Here is a 17,400-nt window from a genome sequence, read left to right on the forward strand (position 1 = left end):
ATTGATCTTGACTCTTGCCTCTACATCTTGTTTGTCCATCATCTAGAACTAAATTGTTGCAGTACTATTTCAGCTGTTTTTGGCCTTATTTTTGTCGTTCATGCACTTCAAGTGAGACCCTTTGTGAACTTAAACAAGCTAAAGCAAGGCAGAAATTAAAAAGTGAAAACAGTTGGAGATCTTCTTGAACGGTCCCCGGCCGGTAATGTCCTCTTTGAATTTTCTGGTGCCTATTCATTTTTATTTTTGCGGTAGAACTTTCCTGGTTTTCGTTCATTGTTGCTAAAAAATTGCTTGTTCAGATGAGTATCTTTCATATACCAACATCATCTCTATCTTCGAGCGACTAACTGCACATTCATTACATAATTCTTAGAAAAAAATGGTTTGAAGTGAATTAATGCCATTGTTTTCACCTTATGCATTTCACTCGAGAAACCCAAAAAAAAAAGGTGAAAAATGATTTCACTTCTTTAAGTTTGCCCTAGATCTCTACAAATAGGTCTGCATATAGGATTTGTCATTTCTCAACCATCAGTTTACTCCGGAAAATCTTGTACTAAAAAATATTGGTTTAAAGTGCTTCTAGTTTCCTCCCTACACAGACTACCGATTACTAGCTAAAAAGAGAAAAAAAACAAAATTAAGGATAATGGTCTCCTTAATTAGCTTTAATAATTGCGCCGGAGGCTGAGCATAATGAAACAACCTCCTAAAAAAGAAATGGGGAAAAAAATAAGCAATGAAGGAGCAACTTAGAAAAGCACACCTAACTGTCGCGATTCAGGAAGGGAAGGAAATGTCCTGATGACTTAGCTTGATGAGTTAACTTAAGGAACTAATTAGGTTAATTACCTAAGCGGCCAACCAGGGATTTATTTACCAGTCATGGTATGTATGTAGGACATGGAAAAGAGTTCGGAGTAAATCATGCAGGATTATCTAGGGGTGGCAATTCGGGTCCAAATCAGGTTGGCGGGTCGGGTTCGGGTCAACCCGTCAGAAAATCTGTTGACCCGAACCCGACCCGCCAACCCGTGACGGGTCAGGTATGCTGACCCGAACCCGAAAATTTCAGGTTGACGGGTTGGCGGGTCGACCCGAAATGACCCGAAACTTAATTTTAATTTATCACTGTAATTTCTAATAAAATCAATTTCTCACAAAACTAATTACATAATCAAGTAATAAAAATTTAAATAAATAATTCCAAACCAAATCTAAAATAAATTAAACACCGTAAAAGTGTTTTATCCCAAACAAAATATAAAATAAATTAAAACAGTATAAAAGTAAAAAATAATATAATATATTATTTGTCTAAATATAATAATTTCAACTTCACACAAATTAAATAAATTCATTTAGGATTAAGTAATTAATGCCTTTGAAAAAAAGAATAACTTAGTTTAGTTAGATAAAATTATTTTTATGTTTATTAAATTATTTTTAATTCGTAAACGGGTCATATCGGGTCATATCAGGTCGCCACGGGTTGACCCGAAATCGACCTGTTTTCTTTTCGGGTTCATCGGGTCCAACCCGATTCTGACCCGAATTCCCGAAACCTCAACCCAAACCCATTAATTTCGTGTTAGGTTCGTGTCGTGTTTTCAGGTCGTGTCGAAAATTGCCACCCCTAGGATTATCTAAATTTTAAGTAATATATTTAAATCTGGAGCTTCAAAGGTAGTAAATTAGTGACGAAGTTAAGAGATTAGTTACTAAATACACCATGGACTCAGAGGCGGAGTCAGGATCCTAACGTAAATCAGGGGGTTGCAATGTGCAACTATTGTGTTTGATGTGATAAAATTGTTTGATGGACATATTTTTACATGTACTGTTAAAGCTAACTTTGTGATCATCCTTTTTTTTAAATAAAAAGTTTGGATGGATTTGTTTCCGTTCACCACCACAGGTAGGTGATACCTCAAGAATCATAGGTTGCTTAAACATGTTTTTACAGTTCGCTCATCAACACAGCCCTCACATCTGATAGCCGGATTCATCCACCAATACAGCTCACACAATCCTCACATCGGCAGCGGAATTCAAACACACGACCTTTTGTGAGAAAGTGATCCGTTCTTACTAATTGAACTTACTCGTTTTAGCAGCAATAAGATCATTCTACTTATTTGAGTAAGGAACATAAGAAATTTAGAATTTTTTTTCAAAAAGCATTTCTTATTTGTCTTCAACACACATTTTTTTAACATTGTTTTCTATCTCACATAATTCACATAAAAAATTGCTATAAAGAAGAATATTTTTCAAATAATTTTCAATCCAAATGGATCAATGATTACATAACTCGAAGAAGGTCCAAGAGCCTAACAAAAGGTAATCATTATGATATCTTTATTTTTTGTTAAGCCCAATCATTATGATTGGTTTTTTTTGGGGGGGGGGGGGAGATGCAACTATAAAAGGTAATTGCACAAAATTTAGGGGAGACAAATAGTATAATATAACTTCTGAAATTTCCTAAGGCTATTTTGTGATTTTACCAAAGTTGAGAGGGGACAATTGCCAACTTTCAACCATATGTGGCTCCGCCACTGACCGACCATGGTAGGCTAACCGGGCTAGCTAGCTAGAATGATATAGATATAGTAGGAAATTTCTGATGCATGTCCTTTTCATGAGTTTGGTTGATAGGTTCCACAATTTTAGCCATAGGACGTCTGATTTTGGAGTCAGTGTAGAGGCATTATCACACCACACCACCATCACTGATTACGATTTTTCTTTGAATGAAATATTACTACTTCCAATCTGCGTTCCCCCTGGTGCCCGGCGGTACTTGCTTTCGGAAATTTATCGGGCCTTTCTGCTTTCTGGGTTGTACGTGCGTGCATGTATTCAGCGCCTGTGCTTTGATGGAGAGTGAGGCAGAGAAAATGTCCTTGCATGTACGCCAGAAGAGGGGTCCAACCGGGTTTTGGCCCCCACGGGTGACCTGATAAACAATTTGATGATAACTTTTAGGTAACTAACTGTTGTGTGTTTTTAGTTTTTACCCAAATATAAAAAGTCTTTGGATTATTGCGTGGTAGCTAGCAATTTTTCATATCTATCAACTATTATTGATTTCACATAATCTAGAAGCCGCCACGTGAATGGGCTGGTGGTTGGCGCCTCTGCCCCGGGTCCTCATGTCCCGGGGTCGAATCTCCGCAGCAACATCGGTTCCTCCGTGCATATAACGTGCTAAGTCTGGTTGGGGCGCTGGGCTGGGCCGAAGTGGGATTAGTCGGGCCGCCTTTAAGGACTTGACCCGGACACCCACTCCGTCGACAAAAAAAAAAAAAAAAAAAACATAATCTAGAAGCTAATCAACTTTAAGAATATTTACCATCATGCCTGATGAGTATTCTTGTGCTGGTAGCTTAATTTGCTTTTCAGTTCCTGCAGCAAATTGGTACTATAAACTGCGTGGCCACGTATCCATCTTCTGACGATGATTCAGGGTTGCAGCCAACTCACTATCACTTGCTAATTTTTCTACGAGCTTTTAAAAGGCTGTGTTCGTCCAACCAAGTTGACCTTAATTTGGTGCTATACAGTGACTTGAACCATGACAAGCCCCTTTGTACTGTACGAAGGAAAAGATCCACTGTTTTGAGTTTTCTCATTAGAATGAATGATGATTTGCACCTTTTCACCTTTTGCTTGGCTGGAAACTTGGAAAGCCCTTCCAACAGGTCCTTGGGAATTGGTAAAAACTAATTCATATTAGCCCACCATTTGGATTACTATTATTATTTCTCGAAATTTCCGTACAAATATATATTACAGTAATTTGATATATATGAGATGAAAAAAGAGATTAAAAAATATATTTAAAAAAATTTTAGAAAAAAATGTCAATCTAAACAAAGCGTTCGGTACCGACCCAGGAATTATATTTATGGGATGAGATGATGGGTTAATTTAATGCTACAAGCAGCAAACCTACAAAAGTTCTTCCCCAATCTTTATGAAGGACGAGCTCCCAGGGCTAGAGCTGGTGGTAGTAGCTTAATTAGGTAAGTACCACCGCAAAGGTTTGAATTCTGGGTGCAACGGTCGGTGATGTTGGGCAGCTTCTCCCGACTCGCAGAGAAATAGTTGGATCGTACGGTAATCAGTCCATGGACACCAGATACCTCTGTGTTGACAGAAAAAAAAAACTTTATGAAGGACGAGTGTTTGTGCGGTTCAGGTTTGGGCATATACTTCAATTTTTCTAGTGTAATAATCTTTCAAATAGTTAAATGGTGGACATTAATCTAGTGGCCTGCTTCTTTTTAGTTCATCGGTTAAGACCCTCACGACTGCTATTTGATACTGCTAATTAATTTCAAATGTAGATCAAAGATGCAACAAACTGATACTACTTATATTTGATGTTAGTCTCTCAACTCTTTCAATGCGAAGTTAAAACGAATAGAAAAGCTTTGACCAAGATTAATCGATAGCCCTTGCCATGATCAGTCACAAAGATGAAGGGCAAAGAGAGAAGATACCAATTTTTGGAAAATATCCAAGAAAAAGTAACCTATATAATTGTACTATTTTTTTTTAATTGAAAATTTTGTTCAATTCACTAATTTCCCTCTCCACCCTTTCATATTTGATTTTCTAACCGGCTCGAGAAGTATTTGTTAATACGTTATTTACCATCTCAAGCATAATCCAATTACTGTTTTTAATCACATTCAATTGTTAGCCAATCCGTTTATATTTTACTTTTTCTCATTTTTGCAACCTAAAAGAGTAAAAATCAGTTTCCGAAAGATTTTAAATCAAAGCAAAAAAGAATTTTTGAAGAATTTTTTTTTTTTTTGAAGGAGTAAGGCCAACCACACTAATAATAGTAAGACCCCCACTTACAGTAAATATTTTTTTTTTAAAAAAAAAGGACACACAAGGAAGACCCCACCAATTCACCAATCCAAACTATAGACGGCTGAGAGCTCACGAATGACGGTGGGCTGAATCCTATGGCGGTTGTGATGGGTTAGACTTCCCGAGAAAGTCTTAAGGACTAAAAAGTAAAATACGAAATTGTAGAATGGACCAATAGACTAAAGTCAAGAACATAGAAGGTCGGGTCTTATAAATAAGGCCTGAATACCTAAAAGCTCATAGCCGCATTGTATCAACTCAGCCCTGCTTAAAAAGGGTCCATTTAGGGTTTGGAGCTCTCATAATACCTGCACGGCTCAAGCCCATCTTTCTCTCTTCTCCCTCGTCCCTCCCTCCTCAAAAAAATTTCCCCCAATAATTCAAAAAATTCTGGTTTAATCCTCAAAACCTTAAACCCTAAACCCTACTCTGCTGCTTCGACGATTTCTTCCGGTCCTCCGTTGATTCTGATTTCGAGTTCCAACCCTCAGTCTCCAAAGTAAGTTCTTCTTCTCTCGGCGGTTTTGATTTTGCAACCGCTTGCAGTTATTCTGTTGGCGCCTTTTTTTTAATCTTTTCTTTTAGATTTTCCTTTTGTTATTTTTTGGGCACTGAATTTGACAATGTTGGAACAGATTTCTGGGTCTTGTATTTTAGTGTCACTTTGAGTTTCTACGAATAGATTTTTTGGGTTTGGCATATTATATGGTTCATATGTGATTGTCTTGCGCGCAATAGTTTATTCTTATTCTTCAATTTGGTTAAAAGAATTTTCTTTTTCTTTTCCCCCCCGCTATGACTCTTAAATTTTCTTCAGGTATTATAGGTTTTGGCTCCGTCCTGGTTTTTTTGCGCTAAACTGTAATTTGTTCTCAAACTGAACTGCTGTTTATCGATCAAAAGACATGTCTTTCATGTTGTTTTATTGGTTGCTTTTGTATTTTATAGCTGACAGAAAGGTTTCTTTGTGTCATATCTATTGTGGGGTTCATATGCCTGTTAAATTTTGTTTGCTGCGTACCTGTCTTTTATGTTGCTTCATCGGGTGGTTTTGAATTTTATGGCTGGCAAAAAGGTTTCTTTTTATCTTAACTATTTTTCTTTGGGGAACTGGGGATTTATGGGGATCTTAAATGTTGTTTGCTGCTTGTTTGCTCGCATTATAGGCGGTGAATTGACAATTTATCAATATGGATACAGCGTATGTATGCTAATGACTTTTTATCTTATGTAGTAAAAGATGAGAATTGAGGCAAGTTATAGTTGCTATTCTTGCTTACCTAGGAAAAAAAAAGATGGAGTTCGTGATTGGCTACTTATTATAGTCTTGTGATATCAGATATGGTATTTCACATGTACTAGGTCTTTTTATGTTATAGGTCTGTGAATGGCCGAGCCTATGGTTGTAAAGCTCAATCTTTTGAACAGAACAGAAAATGTATTTTTGTTCTGCATTTAAGAATGTTTCTGTGATTTTGTTCTGTCTAGCCTAGTTATTACCTCTTTTATTCTGAAATTCTGTTTCTATAAATTTTCTCTAGGATCTTCTTAAGCACACCTTCTGTTTCCTTGGCCTGGGACGAGAGTGCAGTTAATTTATAAATGTATTAGGTCTTCTAAATCATGATTTCCCTGCAATACTTAAACTCTAATTTTGTAGCTGCTTCTGCTCTTGGATTGATATACGTCAGTTACTCTCCTTGTGCAGTTTGCTAGCTGTAGTTATATCATCATGAAAACTAGTATTGAGGTATATCAATTAGACTATGCCATCATTTTGGCCTAGGAGATTTGGTATTTGACGGGAATGTACGCCATCATGATTTTTTTGGGATTTTTGTTGTTTCAGGGTTCATTTATGGCTGCCCTTATTGACAACAACGGAACACCAAATTCAGATGCACAACCCAATAAGCGCAGGAGAAAAAAGTCTGTTGTTTGGGAACACTTCACAGTAGAAAACATTGATGCAGACTGTACCAGAGCCTTTTGTAAGCAGTGCAAAAAGTCATTTGCCTACATTACTGGTTCAAAACTAGCTGGCACAAGCCACCTCAAACGGCATATTGCCCTAGGAATTTGTCCGGTGAGCAAGCTTAATAAGGAGAAAAATCAGTCATCTCCCTACATTCCAAACCCCAAAAGCAATGGCTCAGCAGATGCTGTTGATAGAAAAAGGAAGCGGCATAGGGCTACCTCTGGACTCACAGCCATTTCCTTTGATCAGGAAAGTTGCAGCCATGAGATAGCGAAAATGATTATTAAACATGATTATCCACTTCACATAGTGGAAAACCCTGGTTTCGTTAGGTTTGCACGGGCTCTTCATCCTCAGTATAATTCAGTTAACATAAACACGATTGAAGCTCATGTAGTGAACATCTACTTGAGAGAGAAGCAAAATCTTTTGAGCCTTCTTGCTGGAGCTCCCGGTCGCATTAGCCTCAGTTTGGATTTGTGGACTTCAGATCAAACTGTAGGTTATGCAATTTTAACAGGGCAGTTTGTTGATTGTGATTGGAACTTGCACCGGCGGATCCTTAGTGTTATCACGTTGCCATTTCCTGATTCAGAATCTGCCTTCAATCATGCAGTTGCTGCTTGCTTTACAGATTGGTGTTTTGAGAACAAACTATTTACCCTCACTCTTAATCAATCCTTCAGTAGTGAGACTATTAGAGCAAATCTTAGAGGTCTATTATCGATCAAGAATTCGGTTATTGTCAATGGTCAACTGATTATTGGCAGCTGCTATGCTCATGCGTTAGGTAGTACTGCACAGGATGCGTTGTGGTCAATGAGGAACACCCTTGAAAAAGTCCGTCGAATTGTGAAGTATGTGATTACTTCGGAAGCTCATCGAGAAAAGTTTGCTGAAGTGAAACAAAAGCTTCAAGTGCCCAGCACAAAGAGCTTGGTCCTTGATGACCAAACCAACTGGAATACTACCTATGAAATGCTATTGGCTGCTTCTGAGTTAAAGGAAGTGTTTTATTTCTTAGATATCTCTGATACACAGAACCAAATAATTCCATCAATGGATGAGTGGAGGGAAGTTGAAACTCTATGCACATATTTGAAGCTTTTACATGATGCTGCCAGCATTTTAACTGCCGAAGTTAACCCAACTTCAAATACATTCTTTCATGAAGTGTGGAAAATTCAGCTTGAATTGATGCATGCTGCCAGGAGCCCAGATCTGTTTACTAGAAACCTGACTAAGCCTCTGAAGGATAGGTTTGATAGATATTGGAAGGACTGCAACCTAGTTTTAGCTGTTGCTGTTGTCATGGATCCCAGATTCAAGATGAAGCTTGTGGAGTTCAGTTTTTCCAGGATCTATGAAAATGAAGCTGAAACTTGGATCAAGCTTGTTGACGAGGGACTGCATGAACTCTATCTCGATTATGTTCTGGAGTCACTTCCTCCACCTACGTTCTTGGACGAAGCTAGTGAATCCGTCATAAAAGCAGAGATATCTCAAGATGATTGTCTACTTTCAAGTGCTGATGGTCTTTCCGATTTTGACATCTATATCTCAGAGATCATGAGTAGCAACCAAATGAAATCAGAACTAGATCAGTATCTGGAAGAATCTCTTTTGCCTCGTGTACAGGATTTTGATGCTTTGGGTTGGTGGAAGTTAAATAGATTGAAGTATCCAACCCTATCGAGAATGGCATCAGATGTTTTGTCTATTCCCGTCTCAACAGTTGCTCCTGATTCCGTATTTGATACCGCAGAGAGAAAGATGGATAGCTTCCGAAGCACCTTAAGCCCAACAACTCTTGAAGCACTTGTCTGTTCGAAGGATTGGCTCAAATTCGAATCTCCAGATACAAGTTTGGATATGCAAACTGCAATTGTTAGTGTGGAAAGATAGGTTTTTATAGGTATACATATTGAAGTTTTCTCGTATAGATTTGTTCTTTTTCGTTAATTCTTTTCAAGTATGGCGTATTCTTAGTCATTCCGTTTTCTCTGTCCTCTACTTACTGGTCGTTGGAGGTGTTTAAATACTTGGTACCTTTGTATTTGATTTAGAGATTCATTCTTTGATTCTGCTGGTCAATACAACATAAAGAGAAATTATACTAATTGTTTCAAATTTGAAAACCATCTCCTGAAGTTAAGTTGTTTAAAGCATGGATACATCTATCTGTTCAAAATAACTTTGGATTTCTACTAATTAAACTTGGAGCCTATTCGACAGAAACCTTTGAAGCCCAAGCCAACAGAAACAAGGACGGTGAAAGATAAAGTAAGTGTCCATTTACATGGCAGGAAATGATGATGGACGGGACTCTGAGATGGCTAGTTTCGCCCCTTTTTGCTCTGGACTTGAAGATAGACATGGGTTTGAACAAGGAATTCTCAATGGTCGTCTAAAAATTGCAACTTTAGATGTTCCTGCTTTTCTAGAGCGATTGAGTTTAATGCCCATGAAACAAGTAATTGGAGCACATATATCACCTTTTCAGATAGAAAATCAATCGTGGAGAAGGCCTTTAAACTTGCTTTCTTAGGCTATAAATAAAGACATTCATACTCTGATACCTCGGTTAGAACAACTGCAAGTTCTCTGGGAATTGCTCCATTTCAAATTGTAACGCTCGGATGTAAACATTTAAGACATTCTCCAGCTTGCTCACCAAAATGTTGAATTATTTATGGCCCCCAACTTGTATTTCAACCAACTGGTCAGCCCTCCGTCACCCAAATTACTGAATACTAATATACACAACTCAGATGGCCCCGGAAAAGATGAAAAAAAAAATACAGAACAGAACTCATTCGACGTTTTCCAGTTTCACCTCTGGGTTCCATAGCATGCCACTCCTTCCGCGTCTTAGGAGGACTGAATTGCATCATGCACCATTTGTACTCTCTTATGCACAATCGAGCTGTCAAAAAGACTATTTATTTTATCTCAGTTTCTACCGCTTACCCAATTCGTAGCCTGCATACCGCTCCAGCAGCCCATCAAAATCTGGGTTATCCCTTCCAAAACAGCAAAACCCTGGACCAACTCAAGCAAATTCACTCCCTAGCTATCCAGAAAGGCTTAGCTTTAGACGTTTCAGCGTATTCAAAAATCATTTCTTTTTGCTGCGCTAAAGATGCTGGTGACATGGATTATGCTCTCCACGTATTTGACACAATTCTCGAACCAAATGTCTTCCTCTGGAATACAATGATAAAGGGTTATTCCCAAACCTGTTATCCTGAGTATGCAATTGTTTTGTACAAGAAGATGTTAGAGAGGAACGTGAAACCAGATAACTACACGTTCCCCTTCTTGCTCAAGGGGTTTAATCGAGATTTTCCCTTGGAATGTGGGAAAGGAACACATGCCCACATATGTAAATTTGGTTTTGATTCTAATGAATTTGTTCAGCAATCTTTGATCCATGTCTATTGTTTGTCTGGCCAGATTGATATGGCTCGGCTGGTTTTTGACACGAGTAAGAAAAGTGAAGCAGTTACTTGGAACACAATGATTTCTGGATATAACAGAATGGGACAATTTGAGGAGTCCAGAAAGCTTTTCAAAGAAATGGAGAAGAGAGCGTTGCCCACTTCAGTGACTCTTGTTTTGGTATTATCAGCTTGCTCAGAGCTAAAGGATCTGGATGCTGCAAAACACGTTCATCAGTGTATTCAAGATGGCAGGATTGAGTCAAATCTGACACTGAATAACGCTCTAATTGACATATATGCAGCTTGTGGGCAGGTGAATGTAGCACTGGGTATTTTTATTAGTATGAACAACAGAGATGTAATATCATGGACAGCACTGATCAAAGGGTATATCAATGCTGGGCAAGTTGACAAAGCACAACGATATTTTGATCTGATGCCTCGAAAGGATTCTGTTTCTTGGACTGCAATGATTGATGGGTATCTCAAAACCAACCGATTTAAAGATGTCTTGTTGCTTTTCCGTGAGATGCAAGCTGCTAATGTTGAACCTGATAAATTTACTATTGTTAGCATCATCACTGCTTGTGCACACCTAGGTGCCCTTGAACTAGGGGAATGGGTGAGAACTTACACTGACAAATTAAACATAGACTGTGATATACATGTCGGCAATGCTCTTATAGACATGTATTTCAAATGTGGAGATGTGGAAAAGGCAACTAGGATGTTTCACAGAATGCCCCAAAGGGACAAATTCAGTTGGACTGCCATGATTGTTGGTCTTGCTACTAATGGGCGTGGTAGAGAGGCTCTTAATATGTTTGCGAAGATGCTGAATGTTTCAGAGACACCTGATGAAATAACTTATATAGGCGTTTTAAGTGCTTGTACTCATTCTGGCTTGGTAAATGAAGGAAGAAGTTTTTTCATCAGTATGACCACCCAGCATGGAATAGTACCTAACGTGGTGCATTATGGGTGCATGGTTGATCTTCTTGGTCGAGCTGGGCTCTTAAAAGAGGCACATAAGTTTATAAATGATATGCCAATGAAAGCAAATACAATTATCTGGGGAGCTCTTCTCGCTGCTTGTAGAGTTCATAAAGATGTAGAGATGGCTGAAATGGCAGCCAAACAGCTTCTTCAGTTAGAACCTGAAAATGGAGCTGCCTATGTTCTCCTATGCAATGTATATGCTGCTTGCAAGAAGTGGGATAACTTGCGCGAGTTGAGAAGCGTTATTATGGAAAGAGGCATCAAGAAAACACCAGGCTGCAGTTTAATCGAGATGAATGGTGGAGTTCATGAATTTGTAGCTGGAGACACATCCCATCCTCAATCTCAAGAAATATACTTGAAGCTGGAGGAGATGACAGAAAATCTGAAATTGGCAGGGTATCTCCCTGATACTTCAGAGGTGTTCCTTGACATTTCAGAAAAAGAGAAAGAAAAAGCAGTCAGTCGGCACAGTGAGAAATTAGCTATTGCCTTTGGTCTGCTGAGCTCAGGACCTGATGTAGTGATCAGAATAGTGAAAAGCCTAAGGATGTGTACAGACTGTCATCATGTAGCTAAGTTATTGTCAAGTATTTACGAGAGAGAACTGACTGTAAGAGATCGAACTAGATTCCACCATTTCAGGCAAGGGTCATGCTCTTGTAAGGATTATTGGTGAGACATGAAACGACTTCCCTAATGCATCATTGTACAACTTTCCTCCTTATCCACAAGCAATCGCGCTATTACCTAGCCAACTCTTTCTGACTATAGCAAGTAAATGTGATTTAATAGTAGCATCTCACTACGAAAGTAGTTCACAAAGAAAACACTATGAAGAAACTACCCCATAGAAGGGCAAATTACAACTGGTAAATGTAATGCTCTTAGCCACTCAACTATATAGAAATATACTACTAAAAATGAATTAGACCAACAAGTATACTTTGATAGACAGCAAAAAAAATCCCCCAGGAAGAAGAGACAATCCCGTTCAATTAGAGCCAGGATCAAGTACAGGAAGCCTGCAATGAAGACTTATCGACTTGTCAGTTTGACGAGTACCAGGAACAAAGAACTGAAAAATCACAGTCAAGCAAGCACCCTGTGAAGTAATCCCATAGAAAGCACAATCAGGCTTCGCCAAATGACACTGAAGACTCTTGAAAAAATGCTTGACACTAACTTGCACAATCATTGCATCACCTCTCTGAATAGCCCTTTGGGTCCTAGTCTGAGCACTCAAATTCCCTTCCCCACGAGGCACCTCAGCCTGCTCACCTAAAACCAACAGCTTCCTAAACTCGGCTCCTAACGTAATCAAAGTTGTTGAAATTTGCAAATGCAAATCCCCGTACTTGCTTATAGACACGTTCATCACATCACCAACATGCTTCATCCTATCAACAAACTGCTCAAGCTGATTCATATCCCTCACTTTAACCAAAGTCCTCGGCATTTCTTGTGCAGTATCCAACGCAGCTTGAAGCTCTGCCATGTCAGCCCTCGACAAAGGTTTCGAAATGGGCACATCTTGAATCACAGCAGACTTGTACCCTTTAGTCTCAAATGTCAAAAAAGGCGTTGGCTGCTGAGAATGAGCAGGCAATTTCTTAACCAGTCTAATCTGAATCTGATTCGACACCACCCCACCAACGCCATGGCTACTAAATTCAGCATAAACGGTAATAATGCTGCGAAGGGCACGGTGGAGGAGGGAAAGATCAATGGCAAAGGCAATTCTGTCTTCATTTTGGCTAGAAATTCGATAATCTTCGAAAAGGGCTTCTTTTTTGAACTGGGCTATGGATTGGATCCCATCACCGTTAAGGAGATTGTGGAGGAAAAAGAAGTGATCTCTAGTGAGGTAAAGATGGCAGATTTTTCCCATCTTGTCTAGGGCTGGCAAAAATCTTTTTTCTAATAAGTTTACACCATGGTCGGTTAAGTTTGCCTTGAACTTCATCTTTTCTTGCTGATAATGGTTTTAATGGCCCTAATATTGATGGCGAAAGGAAGATTTTTTTGGATTGAGTGATTGACGAGTTTCGAATTCTTAGGGTTTTGTGGAGGGGTTTTTGAGCAGTTTAGAGATGGCGGGAGAAATACGAGTGAAGACTAGAGAGGGAGGGACAATGAAGTCATCACGCACAGCAGCAAGATCCATGGGAAAGAAGGGAACGAGTTATTATAGTACTCGCACCCTTTTAGAATGTACATATCTTGATGCTTTCGGTACAAGCACGTAGAGCTGTAGTCTGGTTGGGTGTTTTTCTGGATATGCCATGGAACAGACGGCATAATTGTACACGATACAAGAATGCAGCAAACTTTTGCCAAATCTTTAATTGATTGTTACTTTTCTTCCTAACCTTTTATCTTTAATGTTTCAGTTTTTGTCCCAGTTTCACATTTTTCCCTTTTCGGCAATATTAGCACTTCTTAATTTTTTTTTTTTTTTCAGTTTTCCAAGTGAGATTCTTCCCTTCAAGGAAGCTGGCATTTTGTTAATACTGTCGCTTAATTAGAGATGTTTGTGTCTCTAAGCCAATTCTACATATTACAAACATCATCTACGTTACAGGCTTTGAGCCGCATAATGCACCATCTATGAGTGTGTGTAACCAAACAGAAGTACGGATTCTACAAAATAGACATTCAAGAGAGACATAGGAAGAGAAGATACAAGGATATAGAGTCCTAGAATTAGACCAGATGATCGTCTTGAAGACGAATCTTGCTGAGTATATCATCCAATGCTTGCAGGGTATACTTGTATCGATCATGAGATTTCCTCCCTTCTTCGACAACCTTTGTGATGCATTTATATAGGTTATCATACCTGTGAAGTGGGTTGTTACTGTCAATACCGTCGTAACCATATTCAAAATCATAATTGCGATGAATATCCTTTCTCCATCTTGAAAGGATGTATTGAGGCGGGATCTCCTCCACACCATTCTGGTTTAAAACACAGAGTGCATGCCTGCACAAATAACCTTTGAAACTAAATAAACCACATAGGCAAAGAATCTCCCCATCAGATGTATTGTAAGAGACCTCAAAGTCTCTTGTTTCCCTCCTGTTATCCTCAACTTCAGCATGTTCTGTGACTAGGTAACTTATGACTGATCCATCCATGCTCATCTGCCTAGGATTAAAACAAGAAAGCATTCCCACCACTTCTTCTTGAAACTTCATAAATATGTTGCTTGTGTACAACTTTGACAGCTGCAACTCCAAATAAAATGTTGACTTTAACATCCCACAAGGATTTCTCGATTCCATGTCAGCCATTACCTCTCTTTGATCAATTTCTTTGAGAGCTTGATCATAGCTATTGAGAAAATCCTTCAAAGAAGTGTCTTTGGACAAATATCCCTCAAAAGGAGAAGTAACTCTTTCACTTTCTTTCATGGGAAACATTCCTGCCAGAAATGTCTCCTTTATATAGACCGGGACCCAGTGCTTACGGTCTTCATATAATGTTTGAAGCCATTTATGATGCCTAATTCCATGGCGATCCATCATATCCTCCCAGGCTGCTTCAAAATCAACTGCCCTAAATGGGTCGTAAACTAACCTAGTAAATGCCTCCATAACTGCTTCACATTCACTCACTCCTCCAAGTTCATGTGGAAGTTGCTTTAAGATACTTGTCATATAAATGAAATGAGAAGCTCTGGGGAAAACTTCAGCAAGAGCAATTTTCAAGGATTTATTTTGGTCGGTGATGATAGCGTGAGGAGAGCGTCCTACCATGTATGTTAGCCATGCCCTAAACAGCCATACATATGACTCTACATTACCACCTGCAACCAAACCGCATCCTAGTAGCACAGAGTGTCCGTGGTGATTAACTCCAGTAAATATCACCAATGGCACCTCATGCTTGGTGGTTAAGCATGAAGTGTTGATTACAACAACATCACCAAAATAACCATACGTAGCTCTTGACCTTGCATCAGCCCAGAATACATTCCTCAGACATCCTTTCTCATTTAAATCCATCACGTAGAAGAAGTTCAGATTCATCAATTGCTGATGAGTGAAAAACTTATGTATTGATTGAGCATCTCCTTGCTTAAGTCTCAGCTGATTATTGAACTGATCAACATTATTCCTGAGTTTACCTTCGTCAACATTAGCACTTCCATTATACTCTCTATCAATAATAACTGTTCTGAACAACCTTATCTTCTGAATTTCTTCAGGACCATCGACCTGCAGGGGCCTTTTGCTTCCAAGGCCAACATTCCTGTGAGATTTATAAAATTTCCCACTAGTTGGAGTGAGTAAATGGTTGTGTTCAAGTTCCACTTCAATTACCCACCATCTCTTGTTCTCCATCAACCTGAACTTTATCATTGCAGGGCAGCCAGTTCTTGTTTGTGGTCTTGGTCGGTTTGCTTCAGTTTTCTTCTTGAACCCTGCGCTGCTGCAGCTTAACTTTCCCCTGTATTTCTCTTTGCTCTTTCTGTACCACGTATTGCTAACTCGGACTCCAAATCCTTGCTGCTGAGCATAACAATTGTAGAAGTAATAAACATCCTCATAGGTTTCAAACTCCATTCCAACAGCAGGAGGCAGGGGATTTTCCCCCTGAAGGACACCAGCCTCACCAACGTATTCAGTCATGGCACAATCTCCATCAATCTCAAAATTCTCTGCCTCATCATCATACACAGGCTCACTATTGAGTGACACTTCGTCCATCTAAAAAGTAACAAAAAGGGAGAAAAGAGTATTAAACAAGACCAGGCACAAGAAGGGGGATAATCATTATAGCCCAGAAATTACATGAAAAGGAACAAAAACGGTTAAAAGCAGCATCTTTCAATGCTGTGCACTACATGCATAAGAACCAATGGTTTTCCTCTCCTTGATTGCAAAAGAATCACCAACAAAGAAACCTTCTTGTGGTATAAGCCCTTCGCAGTTAGTATCATTGGCAGGATTATTGTTCACCATTTTTTTCTGAATTTTCACATTCGAATCCATAAAATCCATTAACTTGTTGAGATGGCATGAAGGGCATGAGAGATTTTGAAATTCTCATCACTACATTTGCAGCCACTGAAGATAAATATAAAATGGATGAACGCATAAATGCAAGCCAGAGTTTCTGACAAATTATCGGCTGAGAAGATTCTAGTTCGAAAAATTAATCAAGCTTTCTCATTCTTGAACTACATTCGTCTTGTTTCTTCCCTTTTTTGGTCAGTGCAGCCTTTTGATTTGCTCAATCGCAAAAATCTTTAGTTAATTGCTATATCTCTTCAGTTCCTTTAATCAAAACATTACCATAGAAACAAGGTCCAGACTTGATCAATGCTTGAATAAAATGTTTACCAAGACAACTGATCCCAAAATTAGCCACTTGCATAGTTCAAGCACCTATAACGTAAATAAGTCACGATATAGAAGTAAATTGCATAAATTTAACAGCAAAGTGCAGTCCGCAACAACTAATTTGGTTAATTCTAGACACAAATGTTAGTAGTTTAAGCTGTCCATGAAGAATTAAAGCAAAAAAACAAAGAAAGTTAAATTCTAGAAAAAGATACCAGCATTATAAACATCTGGGTTCATTTTAACTACCTTGAAAAGCACAGAAAAAGAAAGTGTTTCAGTTGGTCTTACTGATGGGGGACCTTGCCGGAGGAGACTGCAAACCGGTGGAGTAGCCGAGGTTCAAGCTTTCAGCTTTACATGGCTATGCGGGTGCACGGAAGCCACCGTACCTCAGGGATTTCTTTAACAAGTCTAGGCAAGATGTACTTGTTTATTATTTTTTTGTGGGCATGGTGGGTACGGAGGCCTACAATGAGTTGCATTTTTTTGTTTTTTTTTTTTGAAGGATGTGAGTTACTCTTACTCCAGTCAAATCTTTAGGACAAGAAACGGTTCAACAAAGTCAGACCGGCACAGCCCAATAAAGAGAATGACACCCAAATGCTAATTCAAATTAGTTTTTTTTTTGGAGAATAATTCAAGTTAGTTTTGACTAGTGTGTTTGTATAAGAGTTTTTCTTTCTTTCTTTTTTGAATCTCAGTAATATATTATTATCTTCCAAATCAGTA

General features: G+C 38.8%; 4 protein-coding genes across 6 annotated transcripts; 2 read left to right on the forward strand and 2 right to left on the reverse strand.

Annotated features, from left to right (window-relative positions):
- Nucleotides 1-5,126: 5,126 nt before the first annotated feature.
- Nucleotides 5,127-9,004, forward strand: LOC113741601 (zinc finger BED domain-containing protein DAYSLEEPER). The gene is made up of 2 exons (XM_027269165.2): nucleotides 5,127-5,395; nucleotides 6,746-9,004. The coding sequence occupies exon 2, from the start codon at nucleotides 6,755-6,757 to the stop codon at nucleotides 8,777-8,779; it is 2,025 nt and encodes a 674-aa protein (XP_027124966.1). The 5' UTR covers nucleotides 5,127-5,395; nucleotides 6,746-6,754; the 3' UTR covers nucleotides 8,780-9,004.
- A 655-nt stretch (nucleotides 9,005-9,659) lies between these two features.
- LOC113741536 (putative pentatricopeptide repeat-containing protein At3g15930) lies at nucleotides 9,660-12,069 on the forward strand. Its single transcript, XM_027269072.2, has one exon. It carries the CDS (start codon nucleotides 9,767-9,769, stop codon nucleotides 11,993-11,995), a length of 2,229 nt encoding a protein of 742 aa, XP_027124873.2. The 5' UTR covers nucleotides 9,660-9,766; the 3' UTR covers nucleotides 11,996-12,069.
- A 61-nt stretch (nucleotides 12,070-12,130) lies between these two features.
- Nucleotides 12,131-13,581, reverse strand: LOC140005916 (uncharacterized). The gene has a single exon (XM_072047194.1). It carries the CDS (start codon nucleotides 13,280-13,282, stop codon nucleotides 12,311-12,313), a length of 972 nt encoding a protein of 323 aa, XP_071903295.1. The 5' UTR covers nucleotides 13,283-13,581; the 3' UTR covers nucleotides 12,131-12,310.
- Nucleotides 13,582-13,890: 309 nt separating this feature from the next.
- Nucleotides 13,891-17,151, reverse strand: LOC140005915 (protein FAR1-RELATED SEQUENCE 6-like). 3 transcript variants are annotated; one of them, XM_072047193.1, is made up of 2 exons: nucleotides 16,971-17,151; nucleotides 13,891-16,032 (listed from the first exon to the last, which is right to left on the reverse strand). In XM_072047193.1, the coding sequence occupies exon 2, from the start codon at nucleotides 16,030-16,032 to the stop codon at nucleotides 14,023-14,025; it is 2,010 nt and encodes a 669-aa protein (XP_071903294.1). In that variant the 5' UTR covers nucleotides 16,971-17,151; the 3' UTR covers nucleotides 13,891-14,022. The 3 variants fall into 3 exon arrangements, with proteins under 3 accessions (XP_071903294.1, XP_071903292.1, XP_071903293.1); XM_072047191.1 differs by having other exon boundaries at nucleotides 16,960-17,151; XM_072047192.1 differs by having other exon boundaries at nucleotides 16,918-17,151.
- Nucleotides 17,152-17,400: the final 249 nt, after the last annotated feature.

The sequence above is a fragment of the Coffea arabica genome, chromosome 4e, assembly GCF_036785885.1.
Source record: "Coffea arabica cultivar ET-39 chromosome 4e, Coffea Arabica ET-39 HiFi, whole genome shotgun sequence".
NCBI lineage: Eukaryota > Viridiplantae > Streptophyta > Magnoliopsida > Gentianales > Rubiaceae > Coffea > Coffea arabica.

What these genes read in the sequence shown, in the direction of transcription:
- LOC113741601 (XM_027269165.2), top strand. Translation starts at nt 6,755, where the DNA reads ATGGCTGCCCTTATTGACAACAACGGAACACCAAATTCAGATGCACAA.
- LOC113741536 (XM_027269072.2), top strand. Translation starts at nt 9,767, where the DNA reads ATGCACCATTTGTACTCTCTTATGCACAATCGAGCTGTCAAAAAGACT.
- LOC140005916 (XM_072047194.1), bottom strand. Translation starts at nt 13,282, where the DNA reads ATGAAGTTCAAGGCAAACTTAACCGACCATGGTGTAAACTTATTAGAA.
- LOC140005915 (XM_072047193.1), bottom strand. Translation starts at nt 16,032, where the DNA reads ATGGACGAAGTGTCACTCAATAGTGAGCCTGTGTATGATGATGAGGCA.